Source organism: Durio zibethinus, chromosome 23 (assembly GCF_047325235.1).
Source record: "Durio zibethinus cultivar Kanyao isolate XHJ-2024 chromosome 23, ASM4732523v1, whole genome shotgun sequence".
In the NCBI taxonomy this organism is placed as follows: Eukaryota; Viridiplantae; Streptophyta; class Magnoliopsida; order Malvales; family Malvaceae; genus Durio; species Durio zibethinus.
Genome location: NC_143184.1, coordinates 5346004 through 5372500, shown reverse-complemented (window position 1 = coordinate 5372500; position 26497 = coordinate 5346004). Strand labels below are relative to the sequence as shown.

The 26497-nt window shown below is 34.3% G+C and overlaps 5 protein-coding genes across 10 annotated transcripts; 2 read left to right on the top strand and 3 right to left on the bottom strand.

The window, feature by feature from the left end:
* The first annotated feature begins 1530 nt into the window (after positions 1-1530).
* Positions 1531-4161, top strand: LOC111314270 (uncharacterized). Its single transcript, XM_022915446.2, has 3 exons — positions 1531-1783; positions 2448-2876; positions 3136-4161. Exons 2-3 carry the CDS (start codon positions 2475-2477, stop codon positions 3940-3942), a joined length of 1209 nt encoding a protein of 402 aa, XP_022771181.2. The 5' UTR covers positions 1531-1783; positions 2448-2474; the 3' UTR covers positions 3943-4161.
* Positions 4162-4485: 324 nt separating this feature from the next.
* LOC111314271 (guanine nucleotide-binding protein subunit gamma 2-like) lies at positions 4486-7220 on the bottom strand. Its single transcript, XM_089752633.1, has 4 exons — positions 6799-7220; positions 5262-5314; positions 4891-4935; positions 4486-4801 (listed from the first exon to the last, which is right to left on the bottom strand). The coding sequence occupies exons 1-4, from the start codon at positions 6922-6924 to the stop codon at positions 4717-4719; spliced, it is 309 nt and encodes a 102-aa protein (XP_089608759.1). The 5' UTR covers positions 6925-7220; the 3' UTR covers positions 4486-4716.
* A 1128-nt stretch (positions 7221-8348) lies between these two features.
* On the bottom strand, positions 8349-10525 carry LOC111313430 (ammonium transporter 2 member 5-like). Its single transcript, XM_022914108.2, has 3 exons — positions 9868-10525; positions 9448-9733; positions 8349-9201 (listed from the first exon to the last, which is right to left on the bottom strand). Exons 1-3 carry the CDS (start codon positions 10453-10455, stop codon positions 8660-8662), a joined length of 1416 nt encoding a protein of 471 aa, XP_022769843.1. The 5' UTR covers positions 10456-10525; the 3' UTR covers positions 8349-8659.
* A 3021-nt stretch (positions 10526-13546) lies between these two features.
* Positions 13547-17514, top strand: LOC111314269 (2-methyl-6-phytyl-1,4-hydroquinone methyltransferase, chloroplastic). 2 transcript variants are annotated; one of them, XR_016332599.1, is made up of 4 exons: positions 13761-14458; positions 14980-15286; positions 15364-15476; positions 17125-17264. XR_016332599.1 is itself a non-coding variant. In XM_022915443.2 (3 exons), exons 1-3 carry the CDS (start codon positions 13896-13898, stop codon positions 17278-17280), a joined length of 1026 nt encoding a protein of 341 aa, XP_022771178.2. In that variant the 5' UTR covers positions 13547-13895; the 3' UTR covers positions 17281-17514. The 2 variants fall into 2 exon arrangements, 1 of the variants encoding a protein (XP_022771178.2); XM_022915443.2 differs by lacking the exon at positions 15364-15476 and having other exon boundaries at positions 13547-14458; positions 17125-17514.
* Positions 17515-18048: 534 nt separating this feature from the next.
* Positions 18049-24281, bottom strand: LOC111314268 (peptidyl-prolyl cis-trans isomerase CYP63-like). 5 transcript variants are annotated; one of them, XM_022915433.2, is made up of 14 exons: positions 24134-24281; positions 23386-23474; positions 23200-23254; positions 22725-22813; positions 22048-22072; positions 21886-21924; positions 21685-21802; positions 21421-21581; positions 20983-21325; positions 20743-20888; positions 20190-20388; positions 19743-20099; positions 19579-19659; positions 18049-18707 (listed from the first exon to the last, which is right to left on the bottom strand). In XM_022915433.2, exons 2-14 carry the CDS (start codon positions 23461-23463, stop codon positions 18353-18355), a joined length of 2046 nt encoding a protein of 681 aa, XP_022771168.1. In that variant the 5' UTR covers positions 23464-23474; positions 24134-24281; the 3' UTR covers positions 18049-18352. The 5 variants fall into 5 exon arrangements, with proteins under 5 accessions (XP_022771168.1, XP_022771171.1, XP_022771172.1 ...); XM_022915436.2 differs by having other exon boundaries at positions 24173-24281; XM_022915437.2 differs by having other exon boundaries at positions 24201-24281.
* Positions 24282-26497: the final 2216 nt, after the last annotated feature.

The window sequence follows — 26497 nt, the reverse complement described above, 5'->3', positions numbered from 1 at the left end:
AATAAATACATAAATTTTATTATTATATGGTAAATTAATAAATAATACGTATTAATATTTTAACTGAAAATAAAAATTTAAGATTTAAAATGATATAAATGACATTAAAAATATATATAAATAATTTTATCAAAAATTTTTAGAATAATATTTTTAATAATCATTTTGATTCTCACCTCAACACATCATTATTTTTTTTATTCAAATATATATCATATTACTAATTTTAATCACATTATTTTATTTTTAATTTCATCAAAATTTCAAACTTTCAGTCAAATATATCCTTAATTGATGCTTATATCCTAAGTAAAATAATCTAAAGTTTTTTTATTAGGGAGTACGTGTGTCACGGATATAAAAAATAGTCTTGAATCTCACATCAAACATAAAAAAAATGTTATTGAAATATATAAAGATTTACATCATTTCTGTCTTGTAAGATATTTTTTATAAAATAAAATTATGAGTTCAGGAGAATCAGAATAAATAATACCTCATAATGATATAAATCTTAACGATCAGAATAATTCAAAATATCAAAAAAATAAATATTTAAATCTTAAAATCATATGAATCAAAATTTAAATCTTAATCCATGACACTTGTACTTTTCTATAAAACTAATTATAAAAAAAGGCCTTTTAAGTAATTTTAAATTAACAAGTCAAAGTAGAGCAATCAACTCGAAAGAGAAGAATGGGCCCCTCCCTATTTTTGATTTCATGTTCCTAATCTATCAATTTAAAAAAAAAAACAAAAATGATGTTACATATGGGTTTTTTAATGTTATTGGTCATTTGATTTTTGAAATGAGTTATCTTTATAATTAAATTACATTAAGATTTCATGATAATGTTCACGAATTTAAATTTATGACATCAAAACTCCTTAACAATTTTTTTTTTTTTGTAATTTTATTGGGTTAGTCGATGATGCAAATTAGATTTAAATTAGTAGTAACAATTCCGTTGAAGAGGATTCTTTCTTCTTTCTTATAGGAAGTAGGATTTCACCAAATCCTCCTATTAAGTTTGGCTATCGATAATTATTCATCAAAGAGTAATTAATTGCAAGTTATCGAATTAGTTTAATTTTAATAAAACAAAAAAATAGCCATGGAAAAATCAAAGTGTTTGATGTTCGTTTGCAAATGGCAAATTCGCAAGGGAAACTATGAGTCATTTAAAATTGTCAAACAAATAAAATTTGTATGGATAGTTAATGATTTTTATAAGAATCTCGTCATTAACTTTTGCAACTAAAAAAAAATATATATATTTTTTTTTAGAAAATGAAGATTTGAAACCTCCCTACTACTCTATACAAGGACAAGGTTAGGACTTGACATGTTTTACCGTGTTAGATAAATCACATGGATTCTGAGGTTGTAATGGAGTCTTAAGGTCCGACATGGCAAAGATTTTGTCCAAAACGATGGAACTATACTATGAAGCGCAAAGGGACCATTAACCATTAGACGGAGCAGGGATAATATTAAATAGATTATGAAAAAAATGACTGGTCCCCATAATTGCAATTAGGCAAGACTCCAAAAATGACCGATTCCGTAATGAGTACCGAATTTTTGAAAACGGGTTTAAGTTACTATCAAAAACCAAGGTCATAATCCTTTTTAGTAATCGGCAGTAATTTTTAATTTTGGAGTACTTAAAAAAATAATCAAAAGACAGAGCAATCAGCCATTTTTGCGTAAAGATGTGGTCATGACCGCAACAGAACAGCGTCCTGTTCGTTATCATTTCTTCTCTTTTACTCTCAGGTCAGTTTTGAATTGAATGGAATTCGGTGTTGATTGTAATTTCTGTACGGGTTACTCTATTTTTGTTTTAGTATAGTTTATGATTATAAGATTTTTAAATTCTGGGTAAGTGTTGTCTTTTTGGTATCGTTTGTGTTTTATTTTTTAAAAGGATGAAGAAAAAGGAAAAAGAAATTGAATTTAGTGTCTGGGTGTTTTTGAGGATTGATAAAACATGGGTTGATTGATGTTTTCAGTAGCTCTAAATCTGTTTGCTGATTGACCAACTCTGTCACGAAAAACTGGTTTTCATGAGTTCATCTGAGTTTGGTGTGGAATGACCCTGTTTGTAGCATCAATCTTATTTTTAAGCGCCCAGAATGACATATATATTCTACGTTTGGATACTTGTTTTTAATGAATTTAATTAGATCTGATTATATCTCTGTTAATTACCTTCATTTCCCTGATACATGGAGTTCTTGAAGATTACTGATTTCATCTTTTAAAATGAAGGTACCATCTCTTATAGCTGAATCGAGTGGATAAATTTCAAAATTTAAATCTTTTTAGCTCTTTTAATGAGTCACGCCATAGATTTGCAGGCATCTATCTTGATCCTTATGTTAACACCTTCAGATATCTTCGTATTAACATTGGTTTCCTTTTTACGCTTGTTATCCAGGATTAAGCATATTAGAGTTTGGCAAATATGAAGTTCAGAAAAGGGAACTCGGTGGAGGTGTTACGAAGAGAACATGATTCATGTGGCTCCTGGTTTACTGCTAATATACTTTCAGCAGATGGTGACAACTATACTGTTAGGTACAAACTGGTTACGGACCATGAAGGAAAACAAGTGGTGGAGAAGGTGCAAGGGAAGGATGTTAGACCCCTGCCTCCAAGTGTAAACGGGAAGAGTTGGGCAATTGGTGATATAGCTGAGGTGTTTGATATCCAGTGTTGGAGGGTAGGAAAGGTCGCAAAGGTGCTAAAGAACAATAATCGATTTGTCATTAAGTTCTTTGGATCGATCCAACTTAAGGAATTTTATGCATCAAGCCTAAGGATTAGGCAGGCTTGGCATGACAACAAGTGGATGGTGATCGGGATGGTAATGGCTTATAGTCATCATGCTTTTGCTATAAACTCTTTTTCCTTCTGAATATATTTGAGACAATATATTCTTGTTGCCTTCAATCTATCTATTTATTACTTGGATAAGTTTACCCTTAATGCTATTCTTATAATAATCTTTTTAGTTTCTACGATTTGATATTATTACAAAATGAAAGAACAAACTTCATATATGAAGTCATCTCTGAGGTGTTGAACCTACCACTATTTCTAAACCAGATGACATGCGATTGCAGGTTGCTCAAGGTAGAGACTTGGCCAACAAGTGTACACCAAAAATTCCATGCCGTGCTGGTGGCTTGCTTTTCAGGACTTCACTACATTTGAGCAAAACTTTGCAATCTAGACAGAAAGATATAGAGGGACAACAAAAGGGTGGGTCTGATAATGTCACCATGTGCCTGTCCATGAGAGCCACAAGTAAAGGCTACGCCCATCAATCTGAAGAATGCAATATGGACCCGCTCTTTGGAGGAACCCTCAAGAAAAGGAAATCACCTCCGTGTTATAGAGGCTGTGATGAAACTCTTAAGAGAACACTCCCTTTATTTAACCAGGTAGATGATATTTCTTGCCCACATGTAGGGGTTGATGAAAAATTCATCAAGCGATCAACTAACAGGAATAACAGAATGGAGGACACAACTCCTCACTCTTTATATGATTCTTCTAGGCCTGTTCGGTCTACCGAAGATAGTGACCAATGCTCTGTTGCTAGCTGTAGTTTTAACGGTGTTGCTGACTATGCTGGCCAAATTTCTCATAAATCATTGAAAAACACACCTAGTAATTCTGATGCTGAGTCATCATTCCCTTCATTTTATGGCAAAAGAGACTTGCTCCTGTCCCCCGTTGACAAAGTAGTCGATATCCATGAACTAGAGCTTCATGCTTACAAGTCAACAGTGGAGGCATTGTATGCTTCAGGTCCTTTAACTTGGGAGCAGGAGTCCCTGTTAACAAATCTCCGCCTCTCCCTTAACATTTCAGACGAGGAACACCTACTCCAGCTGAGACACCTTTTGTCTGCTCAAGTTCTATGATCTTGTTCATGTCTCTGTGCCTTGCCGCTCAACCAATGACAGTTTTGAGATCTGTGAGCTATTGCAGCTAAATCTCTTGCAGGCGGCAGCTTAACCTTCCGAGTGTATATAACATGTAAATTATTTCGAGGAATCAAGTTTTACTTGTTGAAGCTTAGAACCAATAACAGGAATTCATTGACTGAATAAATTTTTGAATTTCATTTTGTTCTTGTAAAATCGATCATATGTAGAAACAACTCTCGCATTGTGAGTTTTTGATAATTCACTCCCAGCTCACTGATGCCCGAATTCTCTGATGCATATAAAAGTAATCTTGCCATTTCTTATTACAACTTACAAGTTACAGAACAGAGTAGAGTGCTCCTACTTTACGCTTTCTTACTATTCGTGTGAGCAGAAAGCAGCTTCAATTGAAATGACTACATAAATGAGTTGAAATTGTGGAAGTTAATACGATAGATTTTCATTTAATGATTCAGAAGATACATATGCATTTATTTACATCCATACTTCGGGGAGGGACTACACCCAAAATGAAAATAGAAGGGAAAAACAAACACAAGCATGATTGTTTGGAAGCTAATATCTGCAGTAGATGTATCTGATATACAAATTTCATCCGAACATAAAGGTGAATTATACATTCAATTAAAGCCATAAAAAAATTTTGGTATTACACACTGTGGAAAGAGTCAATTCAATATTTATTAAGATAACAATTGAGCTTTAAAATGTTAACATGTATATTATATAACATATCTTGGCAACAAATCAGAGAATCTGGCATCCGCAACCTTGCGAGTCTTGAAGCCCTTCAAACCATCTATCCCATGATGGGTTTATAGGACCATTTGTTCTGTAATCAGAATAAATCCAAGCATTAGAGGTAAAAGCAAGTCGATCTAAAACAGAAAATATGAGAACGATCCAAGTTATTGTAATTACAATGGAAGTAGTGGATCAGGTATTGTCTCCATGCTAAGCAGCAACCTGAGGGAAAAAAGGCAGATATTAGTCTGGATCAAACACGATACCATACAACTTAGGTGTAAAGCATCATGCCCAACACACTAATATGTGAGTGACAAAACTGTGATAAGCATGCTGACAGCTAAACGAGCTAATAAATTAGATCAAGAAATCCCAAATAGCATGACTGCAGAAAGAGAAGGATTTTTGGATCTCCTCTTCATGGATTTTGCAAATATAATAATAAATGACGATCCCTTAGATTCCAACACCCCCTCCCACCCTGCCCGTCCTACTTTCTACTTTTGCAACTTCATGGGAAAGAAAAACTTAGTTCTCAAACTTACTCCTCACACAGTGTTGACACATTATCTGTTTTCTCAAGCTCTTCCATCTCTTCCTGGAAAAAATACATGCAGAGAGAAAGAATAAGACATACTAAACTGCAATATGGTACCTTTCAGCAGAACAGCAACTTTTTGAATCACTAAATATGACATTGCTTAAAGTAAACAAATCTCATTGACATAAATAGTGAAATCATAATCTGCCTAAGATAGCAGTAAAGATAGGCAAAAATGGGAAGGGACAAAAACCTATCTCTATGAGCCAATGCCCTACAACTCCGTTGTGGGACTAGTCATGAATTTCCAAATCAGCAAACATGCTTGCTAGTTACTAGTTAGGAATTTCTAGACGAGCCTAGATATAGTACACAGCATTTAAATACCAAACAACCTAGAAGCAAAAGAGCATTACTAAATTTTGTCCCAAGTGAATGCATGAAGTGATACTCATAGATTCTATATTCAACTCTCTTTCTATGAAGGGCTAATGGATAATGTAATCAAAGGCAAATAGCTCCCACCATAGAGAGGTTTTATGTGGTGCAAGTGCAAAACATTGCTAAAAGCTTCTTTATTTAACTCATGGAAAGCATGACGAATCAAAGTGAACCTTAGCAAGACCGGCAAGTCAAATACTAATTCAAAATGCTCTTTGTCATGACATAGAGATTCCACTAGCACTTGAACAATGAATATTGCCTTAATTCTTCATAATGACATATGGAAGCAATCAAGATTGACAACATTCTGCTCATGGTGTTTATGATGCCAAAAAGACTAACTCAAGGTGATCTCATCAGTAAATTTAATGAAAAGAAAAAAAGAAACAAAGAAAGAAAGTTTAGCACATCCCATACAGAGAGGCCATAACATGACTGATCAAGAACTTCGTCCTGCCTCCAATAGAGATTTTCTAAACATCAGTATAGCCTGATGAACGGGGCATATCTTCAACATTCCTGGCGGATTCTTGCAAGTCCAAGATTTACAATTTTGCCCAAAAAAAAAAAAAACATATTCCAGCATAGCATCCAAAAAGTCCATTAAATTGGGATTCCACCTAATGGTAAGAAAAGTATTAACCACCCAATTTTAAGATCCGCCTTGAATCGTTTCAGCATCAAGATCTTAGCATTCTCTTCCAATGGCTCTACGCCACCACCTCCTTCGCCTACTTAGCTCAACTCACCAACTACATGGATTGCCCAAATAATCTCACTTGACATAAAAGATAAAACTTTAAAAGAACCTCGAAAATTTTGCTTCCATTTTGGATATAGGAATCATAATTATTATTTTTTAAAGAAAAGCTAATGAACAGCTTGTAAAAGGAAAGCAAAGTCTAAGACTTTTTCCAAGGTAGATTCAAGCTCCGCTTTTTTATTCTCGATCTATTCTTAAATTTATCAAAATACAACCGGTGGTGAAATCTTTTAACTGTATTTCTAAAGGAATTAAAGATCAAAACATAACTTAAAACAAACAAAATCTAGAAAGAACAGGAAACAGTAAAAGGAAAAGGAAAAAAAAAAACAACCTCGAGGAACCTGGATTCTTGTTCGACACGCTTGAGTTCAGCAAGAATCCGATGCTTGCTTCTGGTATCAGCTACTGAACCAGCCGCTTGGTGTTCATTTGCCGACGAAGCCGTTTCTGACTCCATTTGTACGCGCTGGCCTGGCTGGAAAATATTCAAATTCAATGCCACTTACTTATTCCAGATCATTTCATTTCTGTTCTTTCCTGCATTTTATTTATCCTTCTTCTTTTGGAATTTCAAATTTCCACTGCATTAAAGCAGCCAACTCTTTTAAACCTTTAGATCTGAAGCTTTCCGTACAAAGCTTTGATCTTTTTTTGTATTTATTTTTTTTCTTTCTCTCTAAAAACTCTGAAAAGGAAACGAGTAAACGACTTTCCTTACCGTTTTCTTCGAAAGCTGTTCTTTTTCCTGATTTCGATTTCTCTGCCCCCTCTCAAAAAAAAAAATAAATAAATATTTGTAACTTGAAAAGACCATTCTAACCTCAAATCATGTCACATTTTGTTTTCCTATCTGTGTTTACTATGTCCATTTCCATCATTTACCTTCTCCCTCCTCTTTTCCTCATCGTTTTGGTCAAATAAGTGAGTGTGCGTAGAATTATTATAACAATATAATAATTATTTACTTATTGCTATTGCGTGAAAACGCTGAAGAAATTGTGGTAGGCGGCCAGCAGAAGGAAAGATGGTGAATTTTTAGAGGAACAGCAAAAGCAAAAATGAAAATGGGGTTTGTTCTTACCCAAAAAAAAAAAAGAAAATGGGGTTTGTTAGCTTTATGGTCTGTCCAACCCATTTTGGCAAAGTGCCTTTTCACTGCCATCTTTTTCGATTGTCCTACTAACATCATCCACTCATACAGACCGTCGTACATCACCTGCATTACCATTCCTTTCGGCTTTTGTTTCCCCCTATTCTTCACATTTTTCTCTCTTTCCCCCACATCTCAATGTCTTCCTTTAGCTTCATTGTAATTTCTTCGATACTGCTACAAAAGCTAAAACAATTTTCATAACTTCTCAAAGGAATAAATTATTATCATATAGATTAAATTTATCACGTCAGCCATAATATAGATGATAAATTAGAGTATGCTTTGCTGTAGAAAAGGATCAATGCTTACATCAATTTTTGTAAGTCCAAGTTTCATCTATGTTTTATTACCATTTACCTATTAAGTTATCTAATTAATGGGCAAACATGTCAAGTATCCATTCGTTTTAATCATAAAATGTATTTTTTGGTATGGTAACAATTTTTTAATCAATTTCTTAAATGATCTTAAATTTTTTGTTTGGAATCAGGTTGGGAAGTTCAAAAGATAACAAGAAAATTTTTGGAGGAACTCTGTATTTTTTTTTTCGTTGTTTCTTCAAGTAAGAATGAAACAATTTGGTGTTACAGACAAATGTCAAGATATAGAGGTATGGTATTTTTGGACTATAGCCGAAAAATATTGCTTAGGTAGTAGTGTTGAATAGGAAAGGGAATTGACTAGCAAAATCCAAGCCAAAAGCCGAACAACAATTGCAAAGTTGAAATGTCACTAAAATGATTGCATTCATCAAGCACAAGAGTGAAGAGTGGTATAAGGTTCTTATTTCTATCGATGAGTGTACATTGATCAAATTCATCTTCCCATCATCTGCAAGTTATATAATTCCTCCCTTCTTCACCTTTCTGGTTCCTCCCATTTGTGTGTAGTCTAATCATTGCGAAAGGGAAAGGACAAAGAACAAAACGGAAAGAAAGTGGAAACAAACATTTAGACAAGTTAAGCTTTGGGCGCCAATGCTTTAGACCCTCTACAACATGTTCAATCCCCCACAATGTCTTTAATAAGCACCATCAAATCAAACCATTTGAACCTCACCAGCTTTTGCGGGTGGTGGGAATTCCTCACAAACAGAATTCAGCTTAGATTCATATTTCTCCCCATCTCCCCACAGTGCGTAAGCTTCCTCTCCATGGATTGCATCATCCCCAGTTTGCAATTCATCCTCAGCTAATCTTAGTGGAACGACCAGATTGATCAAAAAACATATCACACTAGTCGTGATTATGTTGAGGGTCACTACAAATAAGATTCCTAGCAATTGAATACCCAACTGCTTGAGCCCTGCTTTGAAGCGCCCTTCATGGAATCCGTAGAAAAGACCGATGTAGTGCTCCCATTCATCTACCATGTAGAAAAGTCGGTTGAGCTTAGGCACCGCGAACAAGCCGGTCAGGATGCCTCCTAGGCTGCCCGCTACAGCGTGCGTATGGAACACTGCCATTGTGTCATCAACTTGCTTGAGGAGCCATATCTTCTTGTGCAGGACCATCATGCTGTACCATGGGATGCTACCAGATATTATTCCCATCAATATTGCTGCCCAACCTTGAACCACTCCTAATCAAGACAAAAAATTGCATAAGACTGAAAGCATTAAGCAGGTTTCTCATCATTAGCAATTTGACTTTATTATATATAAAGTTCTAATTTTCTTGATCACAAAATTTTTCCTAGGTAATACTTGCATTGCACTTTGTTAAACAGGCAGATGATTTTTTGGTAAATAGAGATAATAAATACATTGTCAATTAAAATATATTGATGCGATAATATTGTAAATATCACTATGATTTATGGTTGTACCTGCTGCAGGGGTGATACAAACTAAACCAGTGATCATGCCCTGTGTGGCTCCGATAACGGAGGGCTTTCCGAAGAAAATAATGTCAAGCATGAGCCACGTCAATAAGCTTGTGGCAGTGCAGACGTGGGTGTTAAGGACGGCTAACGATGCATCCGTGCTGACAGTATACGGATCACCCCCGTTGAAACCAGTCCATCCCATCCAAAGTAGTCCGGCCCCTGCTAGCATCAGCAGGATGTTGTTTGGTGGGAATCTCTCCCTGTCCCTTGTGGTCCTTGGTCCAACCTTCACCAATATATACCACAATTGACTCAATTAGTCAAATAAAATTTTAAACCCAAGTAATCAAACAGTACTAAATTACTAGCTTTTTTTTTTTTTAAATTAATCCTTGAGTAATTGTATACTATGGTAATTACCCAGTAAGCTGCAGTGAAACCAGCTACACCAGAAGATAAATGAATGACATATCCTCCAGAATAATCAATAATGCCTTTCTTAGACAGCCACCCATCAGGGCACCAAATACTGTAGGCAGTTATAGTGTAGGAAAATGTCAACCAGAGTGGCACAAACAACATCCATGCAAGAAAATTCATCCTTCCAAGCAATGCCCCAGCTATCAGAATCAAGGTGATAGCTGCAAACACAAACTGGAAGTAGACCATGGTTGCATTTGGTAAATAGCCAAGAAAGGCCTGCTCGATGAGATACTGTGCGTCCAATGAAACATTGGGCATCCCTAGGACATAAATGAACTTGTCCCCGAAAGACATTCGGTATCCCCACCCCACCCAACAAACAAGGACCGCAGCAAAGGCGTAAAGGGCCATGAAGGCCGAGTTAACAGCCCATTTCTTTTTCACTATGCTCCCGTATAGGATTACGAGGCCTGGAACGCTTTGGAGGCCCACCAGGGTAGCTGCAGTGAGTTGCCAAGAATTGTCACCTTTGTTCAACCAGCCTGGGCTTGCCGGATCAGGCTGCAAGTTCTCCGGCAGAGACATTTATGTTGGACGGAGTCCGGTTTGACAGCAATTAATATCTAGATGCAAAGCACAATCAGGATTGAAGAGAAGAGGAGCAGCAACAAAGTGTTTATATAGAGCAACTTTGTGGGCGGAGAGGTTTCAAAACTTGCTGTATCATGCCTGGATAATGTCCTTTTCTTTGTAAATTTGTCGTATAAGCCGGCAGGGTTGCAAAAACACTTCTATGAACTTGGTGTGTTTATGTCTTTGGGCATGTGGACTTCGCTGTTTAAGGGCTAAATGTGCCATTTTTAGGGCGAGTAAGAGAATGAGATTCATAAAAGTCTCAATAGAAGAAGTTAAGATGTGAGTTGTTTCTTTTTTCTAGTTTTTCATGATACGGCGGGGAATCCAACAGTTGCAAGTCTGAGCAATGGAATTCCTGACGAAATTTGATTGGAGCTTATTCGGGCTTGTATGATACTTTCAAAGGCACCATATGAGAAAATTAATTTGACATTATTTGCGTTTAGAATATTATATATGTTGCTTTCAATGAACTTTGGCGTTATCTAAATGAGTAACAAAAATGTGGATCAAAATCCCACGCCCCCCTTTTTCAACAAATCATTGACAAATTGAGATACTGAAGACAAAACTAAAATGGAAGAGAGAAAAGATGTATTGGGAATCTTGAAAATTGAAATGAACAGTGTTGAGCTGCAAATGCCGGCCAATGTTAGGTTTGGATAATCTGTAGGAGAGCAAACAATGAAATTAGGCCTAGGATTTGGATGCATGCCTAGTATTTCGCATTCAATAAAAAAAAAAAAGAATAAGGTAATAGAGAGAGAGTCAAGGATTTTTTTTCTTTGAAATTACATATAGAAAAATGTCACATGATTCACCTTTTTACCCCAAAAAAAGACATTATCTCTGCTAGTATAAAAGGACTATAACTTATATACACGTTTCCCATTACATTATTACCATTAAACACATGTCATGACTATTTGGCTGCGTCTTTTATACTTGTAAATTATGCCTAAATTAGACAATTAGAACATGTTTTTATTGGCCAAACAATAACAAAATAAAATATTAGTATGTCGTTAGGGTGGGGAGCTATGTTCTATGCATGACATAGGGGGATTCCTATGGCTTGATGAACCATAATAGTAGTGGCTAGAGGATCTAAATAGCAGTGAAATATTAGAGGCATAATTCTAACAAATCATTTATTAGAGGCATCATCAACCTCTTCAAAGATGAGGGTTTGCCTTGTCTTTGCCATGCCAAGAGGGGGATTAGCTGCGATGATTCTTGAGCGTAGACAAAAACAATGCACACCCTGTTGGGAATGAATGAAGAAGGAAAATATTCAATATTTTTCTTGATAAAAGGGATTGTCTTTACCCCGTTCGGGCTTGATTAGTCAATTTAATTTAAGTTATAAGGCTCACGCCATGGTCTCATGGCCCTTGAGTCTTTGCCTTCCCAAATCCAAACTAGAGGAAATTCTTGTGCTTTGGAAATTGTTAAAAACAAGAAATTTCAATTTCTGTTTACATTTATAACATTTTCACTGGAAAAATGTTTTATTACATTTTCACTGGAAAAATGTTTTTTATATTAAAATGAATAGTGGCCTTAAAATTTAGAGAGGAACGATCTGTCTATAAAATACAAATTGAATAGCTATTAACACCAAAGAGAGAGAGAAAAAAAATGAAAGATGGCAAAACCTATAATTTGCTTAATTGTTATCTTATAGAAAATACTTGCACTTGAATTTAAAATCTTAACTAACTTTACATTGATAGACTGAAATTGGAAGGCGAAAGAAAATATAAAAGAAGCCATGAAATCAAATTTTAGTAAGGAGAAGATTTTAGAATAAGAAAAATATTAGATTCAAGTTTTATCATTTGCGAATTTAATCTAATTTTATATTAGATTTATCTTTTTTATTAATTTGTTTGTAGGTTGATTTATCTTTTGATTAATTAATTTTAATTTTTTTTCTCTTTAGTAGTGATTAATTTGAAGAATAAAAAATGAAACTGAAGAAAAAAAGTTAAACCATAAAATCATTAATCATATTTCTTGCTTAGTTAAATAAGTCTTTTTTTTTTTAATTTTTATTCAAACTTTTATGCAAAAGAATCGAATACCGTGAAGATGAAAGGTTGAAAATTCATAATATTTCTTTCTTATATTCTCTTCCCATTAAAAAGAAGAAAAGTATTTAGATAAAAGAATATATATATATATTTATGTATATATTTGAAAGCATGAAGGGGAAATGCAATGGATTTTAGTTCTATTTTATTAGATTTGATAATTTTAAATATAATTAATGAAATAATATAAAAATAATAAGAATAAAAAATATAAAAATGATATAATTTAAAATTTTAATAAAAATTATAAATAAATTTAATCAAATAAAATTTTTTTTTCATATTTTAATATCAATGTAAAATATAACATATAATTTTTATATAAAACATAATATAATTATATAGATTATTAATATTTTATATAATACAAATACGCATGAAAGAAAAATGTAATGGATTTTAGTTACTATTTAATAAATGACATGAAATAAAAATGATATAAATAAAATATACGAAAATAATATAATTTAAAATTTTAATAAAAATTATAAATAAATTTAATAATATAAAAATATATTTCATATTTTTATATTAACATAAAATATGATAGGTAATTTTTATATAAAATATAATATAAATATATAAATTATTATTTTATATAATACAAATACATAATTTACCGAATCAATTATTTAGTCAGTATTGCATCATAACAAAATTTAATGTGTGGTGGTGAGACGGCTGGCAATTAAAAGATGAAAGTAAGGGGCCCTATTGACAAAAGACAAAGTTTGTTATGTTTTTTTAATGGCAATACTGATTTCCTTGAAGTGTACGCTGTCTTTTTTTTATTATTTTTGTTTCTCATTTCTCAAAGCTTTTTAATCATTAATTCCTAGTCACAAACATAATACATAATTCAGGCAGAATAATAAACCAAAAAAAGAATTACAGTAAAAAAAAAAACAGTTTTGTAATTCTTTGGACTGAATGCGCCAGAGACCAGAGTCCAGTCCAAATCCTGTGGTGTCCGTTAACATGTGGCTCTCAACTCAAGTTTCAAGTCTCAACCAAAGTTGCAGAAAACCAGAAACTAGCAAAACCTACTAGGCTAGTGGCTAGCCCAAAAAACTTAGTGCCTAGGTCCAATCTCGTTCAGATATTTACCTACGTTGTTTCTAGCTGATTCTTCTCTTCAACTGATCAATAGGCTAAACCCAATCCATTACAGAACCAACAGCTAGATTTGTCTGGTGGATATTTGTTTTAATAGTTGGTATTTGCTCAAATCTTTCAACTCCCATTAAAGATTGCAACTTTTTAATTTGTGGGTAACTTTTGGTTGCCTAATCAATGGCTTCTTCTATGCTGAATGGAGCAGAAAACTTCACTCTCATCAGAGGGGTAACTCCAAAAAAGATTGGTTTTTTGGGGTTAGATTTTCATGGGAAACACTTTTCCAATGTGGGTTTAGTCTCTAGTGCAAAAATCTCCAGGCCAGGAACAACGATGACTCCGAAGTGCAGCTTATCAGCGTCAAGGCCAGCTTCACAACAAAGATTCATACAACACAAAAAAGAGGCTTTTTGGTTCTACAGATTCCTATCAATTGTTTATGACCATGTGATAAACCCAGGTCATTGGACTGAAGACATGAGAGATGATGCACTTGAGCCAGCTGATCTCAATAACAGAAACATGATAGTTGTAGATGTTGGTGGTGGAACTGGTTTCACTACTTTGGGTATTGTTAAGCATGTGGATGCTAAGAATGTTACAATTCTCGACCAATCTCCGCATCAGCTTGCCAAGGCTAAGCAGAAGGAGCCTCTGAAGGAGTGCAAGATAATTGAAGGTGATGCAGAAGATCTCCCCTTTCCTACTGATTATGCTGATAGATATGTGTCAGCTGGGAGGTATTTTTTTTCCGACCCTTTTGGTATATGGAACTATTTGTTTACTTGAAATGCACTAAGTATATGTTTTCACAATAAGATATAAAATTTTGGTTATTTTATGGTAGGATGACGCTCCTTGTTATGCAGGATAGCTTAATTGGTTTTTGCATTATAGATTACTTTTATTTTTCTTTCTTCTTTGATATGTTGTTGACAATTGACATGCTAATGGTATCAAAGCAAATATAGATGAAAGTAAATGTTAGTGCATGAATGCTTCTTTTTTCTTTTTCTCTTGGTTCATGTCCGTTTTATCCACCTTTATCGGTAGTCATAATTCTATAAATTTCCAACTAAATGATTTTAAAAGATACTCTCCATTGGGGCATCTCAGAGTACAATCTACATGAATAAAAGTATGCAAAATTTCCTAGCTGTTTTGCATGGATGATTTGTTTTGAATTTTGAGAAAAGGGAGAATGGAGGTGATAGTAACTTGATAATATCTCTGCCTGGGAATATGCTATTATGTCTTTCAGCATAGAGTACTGGCCAGAACCACAACGGGGCATCAAGGAAGCATACAGGGTGTTGAAACTAGGAGGAAAAGCGTGCTTAATTGGTCCTGTGTACCCTACATTTTGGTTGTCACGCTTCTTTGCAGATGTTTGGATGCTTTTTCCTAAGGAGGAAGAGTACATCGAGTGGTTTCAAAAGGCTGGATTTAAGGATGTGCAACTCAAAAGGATTGGCCCTAAATGGTATCGTGGAGTTCGCAGACATGGGTTGATCATGGGGTGCTCTGTAACCGGTGTTAAACCTGCATCTGGGGACTCTCCTTTACAGGTAATTACTTTTTGAATTGGTCACTGCATCATTCAGTTAATTTTTCCCCCCTATTTATAGGTTTTTTCATGTTCAAGGTTACATAGAGATGCAGTTATAAGCTCTGTTTGTTGGCCATAGACTCATGTTTGCTTGTATTGTATCTCATAGTTTCAGAATTATGAGCGAAGGATTCAAAATCTGGGGTAAGGTACTGTATATGGTTCCCCTCAAATTTTGTTAGATAACTATGTTAGCCTTCAGTTTAAGGACTCATAGTCACAAGCTACGGTTACTCATTGGAACAGCCTCAATTTCCTTTTCTCCCAGATTGTTGAACTTCTGTCTCTCCCTTGTTTGTTTCCTCAGAATAAACTCTCAGTCACCCATCAACAATAAGTAAATTAATTTACATTGGCACGTAATGGATATACTTTTTCCGATAGTGCTTGTAACCATCACTCACTCCCCTTCCCCCATCTGTCTTTCATGATATGAAGTCATTGTAAATTACTCTCTGCATGTCTGTTTATGTGTGCGATCATGTTAGTTAAAAGCATATAATTATTCTTTTATGCTTTGTTCAATTTTGCATGTTACTTATCTTTTTTTTAATATGAAGAATGAACTTACAAGTTCACTTGAAAAACAAAAATGCGGTACTAGTAACCTATTTAGCAATAGCTATAAAAGTGATTCTGACATTAATAATCTATGCTAGTAATTATTTTAAGACAGAAACTATACTTGCTGCCATTTAGGGAGTCCTGATCATGAATAATTATAAGTGGTATGAGGGTTGTTAATGCAGGTCTTAGATATCCAATTTTTAAAATAAATCCTTTTATTTTCATGGCACTCAAAATATTTTAATTGATGCTTGATTTAGGGAATGGAAAGAATGCAATGTTATTCTTCAGAGCTATAGAAGTATGGAACTGATTTCATTAGTCCATAAGATTATCTTATTAAGTGAACAGAAGGAATGCTGCATCATTCTGCAGAGCTATAGACGTACGGAGCTGATTCCATAATCAACTGTGCAGATTTGTGTCTGCTATATTAAGTCTTTTCTTGGTCCAGTATAGGGGTGTAAATGATACATTAGTACTCGCAAACTACTCGAATTCGATTCGAATAAAATTCGAATTCAGTTCAACTATTACATCGATCGAGTCGAGTTCGAGTATTTTTATACCCAACTCGAGTAGCTCGTAAGCCTAATCGAGTTTTTACATTTAAATATATTTTTATTATTTTAATTTATAAAATATTTCGAATTCGAGTATAAATAATCGAATTCTTGTCGAGTATACAAATCGAATTTATTTTTATATATTAATCGAGCTTAATCGAGTGAGCTCGAGTAGCTCAATTTTGATTACGAATCGAGCTCGAGCTAAGAAAATAAAATTTGATCGAGTTCGAGCCAAGTATCGAGCCACGAGTTAGGAGTCAAGCTCGAGCTTCTCACTGTATCGATTCGACTCGGCTCAATTACACCCATAGTCCAATATCACTGATATTGGATTATAGACTGTCAATTTTAGTATAGACAGATATCTTGGTTAATTTGAGGGCTCACGCACTCCATTTTTCTGTAGCTAATAAGTTCATTACTGCCTCCAATATAACCTCTGTAATATATTTATAACTGTCAACATTGAGTTATGGCATGACATTTTAATTGAAATAATTCTTTTTACGACAAATTCATGTTGTATCCTTTTGAATTTGGTCCTGACTGGTGAAAAGGAATTCACGAGGCATTTATCATTTAAATCTTTCTTGTATTTAATTAATTTTAGCTTGTCATCAGGATATGAGTTCTTTCCTAATGACCGTGTACTCTTGTGCAGCTTGGTCCAAAGGCAGAGGATGTATCCAAGCCGGTAAATCCATTTGTATTTCTCCTGCGCTTCATGTTGGGTGCCATGGCAGCAACGTATTATGTACTGGTACCTATCTACATGTGGGTCAAAGATCAAATTGTACCAGAAGGTCAACCGATCTAAGAGAGATTGGAGCTGCTGTTCTGCCAAGTTGCCTTCTTTGGTTGTATCATTTGTTAGACAACTTCTAGCTACATGGGCGTTTTGCATTTCTTAAATAAACCTACTTTTATCAAGTAATTTACCCTTTTCCTACTCTGGTCTTTAAGCTTATTTTCATGTACCGAATTAACTTTCTGCAACAAACTAGAGGATAATTGGCAAAATGGTTGTGTCTGCAAAGGCATTTTCATTGTCTGTTTCTTTCGCTATTTCGAAGTGAAGCTGGTGTCTCATCCCCAAGTTGGCCACGTAGAATTGTTGCGCTTGCATTATTTGGCTCCCAAAATTTTCTGGGTTTTAATATTTTGCTTCTAATGGATTACCAGAGTTTTCTTAATGTCCATTTGGATTTTACCGTGATTCAGTGTGATGCAATTAATCTCGTTACATTATCAATTAAATTCAAATATTAATTTCAATAATATTCGTTAGTAAAAATTTTTCATTGAAATTTTCTTTCAATCATAATTATAATTATTATTATTATTTTTTTTAATTTCACCGCAATCCACCTCAATGCACGTCTAAATGAGACCTTGGACTGAGACCTTAGTCGCTCTAAATTGTTTGCAATGTACTTTATTTCTGCTCGTGGAAAGGATCGTCCGTCGGAAAATTTCTGGTGCAAACAGGATTGATAGGCAGCTTTATCAAGATTCATGTTATCATGCCAAACAGTGACTATTTCTGTTCTATCTTTGACAGCCACTGGCACTGGAAATCACAATAGAAAACAATTGCACTGCAGATAAGCATTGCTAAAGTTTGAAGCCTTCTTAGCATATGTAACGCCAAGTATGAGTCTCTTGCTGTTTCAGATAAGCTATAGAAGTCTTAAGTAGCTGGCCAAACAAAAACTTGAACTATTTTGCAATCCCGAATCGACAATCTAATCACATCTCAAAGTTGATAACTGCATAAAAATTGTATGCCCTCCCAAACTCTTCCCACTTGAGTTGCAAACCAAACACAATCAAGGCAACTAGTTATGCTTCTTACCCTGATGGATTAAATGTAAATGAGAGGCATGGATTTAATCTCCATAAGACACCAATCCTCCCTGTCCAGAGGGTGAGCTTGATTTTGACATGTTAGGAGACGGAGAATTTCTGCGGCGATCTATTGGTGGGGAGATACCAGGAGATCTTGAATGTAAAGACCCACGACTCCCTGACCTAGAGGACCTGAACCCTGATTTGTCTTTGTGTGGGGAGCGTTGATCATCAATTTGAGGACGAAGACGAGATTTTAACCCCTCACTTATGGCAGGTCGTTTATCTCTAGGACTAGGACTTCGAATAGGACTCTGCCTCTGTCTACGATCTCTGTATCTTCCCTCATAACGAACTGGGCTGCCAGAAAGGCTCCTACTCCTTCTGCGTTCATATCTGCAAACGAAAAGAAAACTATATAAATTATTTCCCAGTCAAATACAACATATTCACTCACTAGAAAATTTAAGAAATCATAGAGGACAAAGAACAATATCAATTGCAGATCTGAAATATACAAACTTAGATTATTAATGGATGGTCCAACATTTTAACTTATTCAGCTCATAATTCATGTGATGATATGGATATGCATTTCACTTTTTTTCCCATTTTTTTCTTTTTCTATATTGTTCTTTACAATTATAGCTTTATAAATCATATCAATTTGACATTTATTTCTTGGATTTTTTTTTTTTGAGTTTATAAATAGTATTCCTCATCTTTTACATTGTGTGATTTAAAAGTTTGCTCTTAAATTTAGCATTCTTTTCCACTTCGCATCAACTAGTGAATTCACACAGAAATTAATGGAATAAATGTTATTCCATAATGATGTGTCCCTTAGATAAAATAAATAGAAGTTGGATGGCTCAAGCATAAATTAGGAAACTTTTGATAGAAAAATCACACATCATAACCCAAATTTAGAAGCTGATAACTAATTTGTCTGAGTATATATTTTAGTTTTGAAAGTATTTTCGAGTAACTAAAGCTTATATCAAAAGTTATGAATATTATATACTGGAATAGTTATGCAAGAATCAAGATGAAGCAATGACCAATAGATGCAAACAGATTTGAGTCTTGTAATGAATAATAATGCAAAACAATAGGTAGACAATGACTAGAGCAATGGCTGCTTGCAGATAACAAATTCCATCTCAGAATGAATCGATGTGTAATGCACTGAAAGTAGACAAACTTTACAGCTATGCAAGACTATTTTGACAAGGTATGCATAATACATGAGAGAGAGAGAGAGAACCTGGGGGGACTACGGTCTCTTGGCGGGCTTCTATAACGTCTACGGGTTGATTGATCAGAATGATTTCTATAACTTGAATATCTTCACCAAAAAAAAAATGACATTAAAATTTAAGAAATGGGGAACAATGGCATCCTTTTAGTCAAATTACAGACTGGGATTACCTATCATGGTTTCTTTCTGGAATGTTTCTTCCACCATATCGGTAGGATCTGGGTGGGGAACACTCAGGAGAAGGTGTACGGTATCGACGTGCAAAGGAATAGCGGTCGGTGAAGCCACGACCTTTTCTTACGCGCTTTGACGTGCCACCTGGAGATGGACTTCTTGAGGAAACACGCCCTTGGTTAGATGCAGGGGCTTTCCTTGCAGGACTACTCATTGAGCTACGTGAAGTCCTACCCTGATTCGGCATGCCAGATTTCCTGGGAGGGCTTCTAACATCATCCTTCGGAGGACCCATGCTTTGGCTGCTTCTACGGCTGTTGTTTGGCCTCGGTTTACGGGTTGGACTTACACTTCTGTGAAGCATATGGTAAAAGAAACATTGTTGATGAAATTACAAAGCATATTTCAGCAAACATAAAAGTCAAAATAATAAAAACATAAACCTTGATCTGTCTGAACCATCTACATCATTGTGTTGGTTGGCAGCCTTATTGCCATGACCATTGTTGGGAAGCTCATCACTTTTTGCTGACAATTCACCTACTTCATGTAAGTTGTCCTCAGCTACCTTTAACTTATTCCTTTGTAGTCCTTCGTTACCATCTTTTCCAGAAAGTTGGCTTGGCACAGGTTTCTCCACATCTATAACATCACAATATGCTGTTAGTTTTCCCACAGTAACAATGTTAGGATGCCCACAGAATCTATTGACAATACCACTCTCATTTAAGCATTTTTTTCTGTTGCATGTCACCTATACTAATAAATAGTATAGAATTGGAAAAAAATTAGAGGCTGAGGTATCTTTACACGATCGGTGAACAAGAGCAAGGATTTGGGTAAAAGTGTAACAAATCCCCATTTAAAGGAGTTTGTGTTGCTCAAAAGCCAATGCCCAAATTCAAGTGTCACTGGACTCAAGCATGAGAGTGTGCAGAAAGCTAGAGTAAAGAAATGGAAAAAATTAGAGGCTAAAACAATAAAGGATGGAAATACCAATATTCTGCAGAGATTCATTTTCAGCAAGTTTGGAGATACGATTGCTACGAGTAGAAACGCGACGAGAACCAGCCTTTCCATCATCACTGACACTGCTAGTGCTTGTACTCTCACTTTCACTGTCAGTTGAACTATCTGAACTCCTGAAATAAAGCCACTATCAACAAAACAACAAAATAACATGCAAGAGGAGCAAAATTTTGGAGGATTGTCCTTGAAACTAGGTTTTAACCAGACCATTTGGATTTGCGCTTTGATCTTTTTTCTTGCCAACCTTTTTTCCTCTCTCTTCGCCCATTCTTCTGCTTTTTCCCCCTTTGATGCTTGTCTCTTTTTGCTAACCTCCTTCTCCTATGTCTTCTTCCATCACTAGAGGGACTTGTCTCAGATGCAGAGACATCAGAATCTGAATCTGAATCTGAAGAATAGGAATCGGAATCAGAGTCAGAGGTGTATGAATCAGATGAAGAATATCTCCTCTTTCTTTTTTTCCTTCTATCCTTCAAAGACATTCTGCTTCCTCTAGCTTGCTCATCAGAACTGTCTGAAGAAGGAGCTTTTCCTGATTTCTTCCCTTTCCCTGAAAAAGAAAAACCACAGTGAAAATAACTTAATGAAAGGTTGGCAACGGATCCAGAAATCACTACATTAGTGCTTAAGACAGCACAGTAGTACCTTTTGCTTTCCCAACAGCATCCTGAATTTTACTTTCAGAGGTTTCACCACAGTCTGATATTTTTACAGGTTGGGAAGGCTTTCCATCACCTGTTCCAAATAGCTCAATTTTCTTCAAAACATCCATTCCCTTAACTACCTTTCCGAAAACAACATGCTTCCTGCAAGCATTAACTAAATGAGAGATCCATTGCTAAGCAACATAGATAAGTTTCGTCTTTCCAGTTGTAACAGGTAAATAAGTAACAAGCAAAGGTTAAATACCCATCAAGATGGGGTTGGCGCTTGAAGGTTATAAAGAATTGAGACCCATTTGTGTTTGGACCACTGTTTGCCATAGAGAGAACACCAGGTCCATCATGAGCCAGTTTAAAATTCTCATCTGCAAGGAAACATGAACTTTGATGATTAAATTTTAATTTAATCTGTCATACGACGCTTGGGTGCTCATGCGCAAAGGCCTACCAGCAAACTTTCCTCCATAAATACTTTCTCCACCAGTGCCTGCAAACCAATTAAAGGTCTTTCCTTACAAGTCTGGGCATACATTTAGATGTCAAGTAAAGGATCTGTATTCACTCAAACAAATAAAACAAACTTTCCATGCAATGGAATGTGCGAGCATACCATTTCCCTTTGAAAAGTCACCACCCTGTAGAAACAACATAAAACAGAAAAAAAAAAGGACAACTTTAGTGCCGTCAGGTACAAACTTTTACAGGTAAAATTAATTGATATTAACTCACCTCCTCACCTTCCCTACAAAGCAAAGAAAAGAGAATACAAGTTTTTCTCTAAATTCAGTCACTCTGCAGACACCCAGACTACTAACCAATTTAATCACCAGCAACAACAAGCACCAAAGTGTTGAAAACAAGGCTCAAATAATCAGGTTATAGCACTATGATCTATTAATTAATATTCAGCAAAGAAATTACTAAATTAGAGATCTGTGAAATATTTTCTAATGATTAATGGGCAGCTAAGTTTAAGTCCTAAGGACAAAGTTCATTTTAAAATGCTTATATAAGATTAGACCAAAAAGATACATGTTTAGCACACTGCAGGTATACGAAATCAGCATCCTATTGGCAGAAATAAGACATTAGGATAGAAATAGTAAAATGCGAAGCAAACTAGAATTATAAGTCATTAAAACTAAAATATCGCATCACTAGTAAGACATCAGTAAAAAAAGTAGGAACTTTTAGGATATATATTCTACAAAAAAATGAAGGGACAATCCTCATAACAAACATTCCTCTGATTTTGAAAATGATTTATAGAAAGAAAAAGTAACATACTTGGGCCATGAATCCTTTGATTATTCGATGAAGAAAAGATCCTTTATAGTGCAAGGGTTTCCCAGTAGATTTGCCAATGCCCTTTTCACCTACAGTTTGACACAGTTCAGAATAAGCAAAGCCTACCACACTTGTTTGTAAAGAAAATTCAAGAAAAAAATGTGAAGTTAATCCATCTGGTAGTAAATGCAGGTAAATAGTTTATCAGAAGAGGAACTTTGAAACAAGCTTTATGTGATTTGTCATAGTCAAAGAAAAGATTTCGAGATGATTAAATATTGTATCCATAGACTACAATCCTGGAGACAATATAAGGAACCTATAAAGGCCTCAAACAAATGATTGATAAAGGGTTTATCAATACTGATTCACTGTAACAAAAATATGACAACCAGTGCAAGCACAAAATTCACCGAAACTGCGCTCACAGATTAAATGTAATTATTATATGAATATCGAAAATTTTCAAGGATACCTGTACAGAGTGCCCGAAAATTTTCAACTGTCTTAGGAACAACATCTGCAAGAAGCTGTCAATTTGGAAAAAAAAAACAAAAAGCTTTATCTTTATCCTTTATGTTAAGTGTTAGTATCAGGTAAGTTTCAAATTTCTTCCCACAAAGAATAGAAAAAAATATACAGCAGCTGGCTTTTGGCTTACCTCAATAAAAATTCTTTCCACTGGATCTCCACCAATCGAAACATCTAAGAATACCAAAGGGTTCTTTTTCTTACTCATCTCTCCTCAAACTACAAAATGTCAAAATAACACCTTAAAGTTAGTGCGTAAATAATCTAATAGAGTAACACATAACAAAAGTCTTCCACTTTATGACGCGCGGGGCACACCTACTTCATTCTCGCATATCACACATTCACAAGCTTTCAAGCACAATTCTTTCAATAATTTTACGAATAAAATTGCCCAGAGTTAAAAGGAGCCTTAAAATTTAAAGCGGAAACTCCAAGTCACATCCTAAGTACCAACAAGAAAACTGTTTTTGAATTATTACTCAGCCAAAAAGGAACACAGATTAATTCACCAAACACCCTCGCAAGCTACAAGCGATCTATATTCTCTAAAACAAACCAATGCTGCGTGCCCTACATAGAAATCTACGAATATGACATGCATTCGCATCCACGCTTTTATAAAAGGAGTCTAAATTACGACTAAATAATGTCTCGTTTGAGAATTTATTTAACGCATCACAACAAACGTACGGAAACCACAAAACCCTAAACCCTAATTTCACATTCAAACTCTTTCTTTTCTTCTTTTAGGAGAAAAGAAGCTTGAAATTTAACTAAAACGTTTTAACTTATAACAGAAAAGATTGCTATTAACTGTTCAGAAAACAAAAATGGATCGAATTGGTAGGGAAAAAAAAGGCCCAAAAAAAAGATACAGAGGATTAGAGAAAGGCAATGCTGGGGAGAGCCGCAACTCGAGCTAGAATTGGCGGCGATAGTTGCCGGCTCACCGAAGAGAGCGTTAGCGCGCTGCGCTGCTGCCTGCTTCCTTAAGCTTCGCTCCTTTGTTGAGAAACTTTACCTAGCGTTCTATTAGTCTAGCATTTCATTTATTTTTTCTTTTTTCGTTTTTCGTTTTTCCTTTTGGGTGATGTCAATTCCGTAAATATCCTAGATTTGAGTTTGATCTAATCTCTTGTCGTCTCGTTTTGTTTTCTAAACGCTTTTATTAGCGGTAATTAATATATAAATTTAGTATTAAATTAAATGGTATGAATTCTAGTGAAATTTTTGAAGATGATATGCTCGATAAGATTTTTTCGCATGATATTTTCTTGTGAGTTAAATAGATAAAAATTAAAATATATTATTATTATTATTATTATTATTATTATTATTATTGAATTAAAAAACTATATTTTAATAAGTGGAAGAGTAAATAATAATAATAATAATAAACATTACTAATATTTTATAATGTTTTCAAATGTCTACTGTATTATATTTAATTTTTTTATGTTTAGATAAAATAATTTTTTTGAAATAATTTTAAAAACTATTTCTAAGACATTCATTTACAAAATTAAAAAAAAAAAGTATTACTACTAATCATTTGGACCGAGTTGTCTTAAATACTGAAATGTTAAAGCATGGTCCACGCCCACTTACATGCTGGCTTGCTGTGGGCCTGTATGGCCTACCCTTAGAAGGAAGACTCAATACCTACAGGGATCGAACTATCTTTGCATCATATGAATTTTTTTTTTTAATTTTTTCAAAATTATTTTTTTAATTTTTTAAATTAGCAAAATCAATACATCCATAAAACCAAGAAATGAATTTATTTTTAAGAACAGTATAAATGAAAAAAAATTAATGAGCTTCCACGGTTATGGAATTATTACTTTTTTTCTTTTTTTCTTTTTATATAAAACTATTAAAATTCTAATTTTTATGATAAAATAATGTATAATTTTAATTTCAAAATGAAATATTTATAGTTTAGTTTGCTTGTCATTTTTTTATTTCACTTTTTAATCAGTTCTTTACATCCACTTATGACAAAATAAAAAGCCTTTAAAAAAAAAAAGGCTAAAATAAAAAATTAAAAAAAAAACGTCTGGGCTCTAGAAGCGTATTTTTGTTTGAAAGGAGTAAGAAGTAAACAAAGATAAAAAAAATAAATAAATAAAATTGAGCGCAACAAAAAAAATAATCAGAAGAACAAGATTATTAGCCTTAAATTAATGAATTTTAAGTTTTTCAACCCACATGATGGTCATTGGTCAATAGAATTGAGTTCTACAGCATTCCATCTACCAAAAACACTTTTTTTTTCAAACATAAATTAATCTTTTCCTGGATTTTATGGTATTAGTCTAATATTTGGGTTGCAAATTGAAGGCATTTGAAAATCTTCCATGCCAATTTTCTACCCTATGCTTGTTTCGTATGAAATCGGTTTAATGTTTGTTCAATGGTTGGCTGCTACTTTTTTTTGTCAAATACCCATTATTTTAAGGAAAGGAAAATCAAGATTATTAATATTTTTTTATGAAGGAAAATCAAGATTATTTTGACAATGGGATTTGCATCTGTCCTAATCCTATGCTAGAAAAATCTTTAAACTATAACCCCTTTGACTAGAATTTGTTGAAACACCATTTTTTGTTAAATTTTTAATATATATTAGTGAATGGAGGAATTCAAATTTAATTCTTTAAAAAAAAAGATGAAATGATCATTAAACCAAATATATATTCTGAGTTTTTTTTTTTTTTTTAGTCTTAGTTTATTTTAATCAGAGATTGTTACGTTCATCCACTTCAATCAAACTAAATGAACCTGTTAAGATAAAAAGTCATGGTCTAGCTGACTCCAACATGGAATGCCAAGTCTAGGCCAAAGATTTTCATTGAAATTTTAAAACCCCTTTTTGGGATTCGATTCAAGGCCTCATTAATTCAATGATTCCTTACCAACGCCCTTCTCATACGTGATCTTACATTGAAGGCAGCACGACATCCTTTAGCTTTCATTCATCAATTAGATAGGGTTTCATTAATGTTGCTATAGAGTTATAACTTATAGCCAGCTCCAAATTATAAGCTGAAGCCCGCCTTTTGCCTGATTGATAAAGATTCAGATGGCATATGTACTATCATTTTTCATAGTTAGCAGGATTAAGTTTGCATTTCTTAAGCATCTTCCTCCGGCTTCTTCTCTGAACATATACATTGATCTAAAATGTAGGCTTCGTTACCATGGAAGAGTTGGCGTCAGTGATCCAGACATTAGAT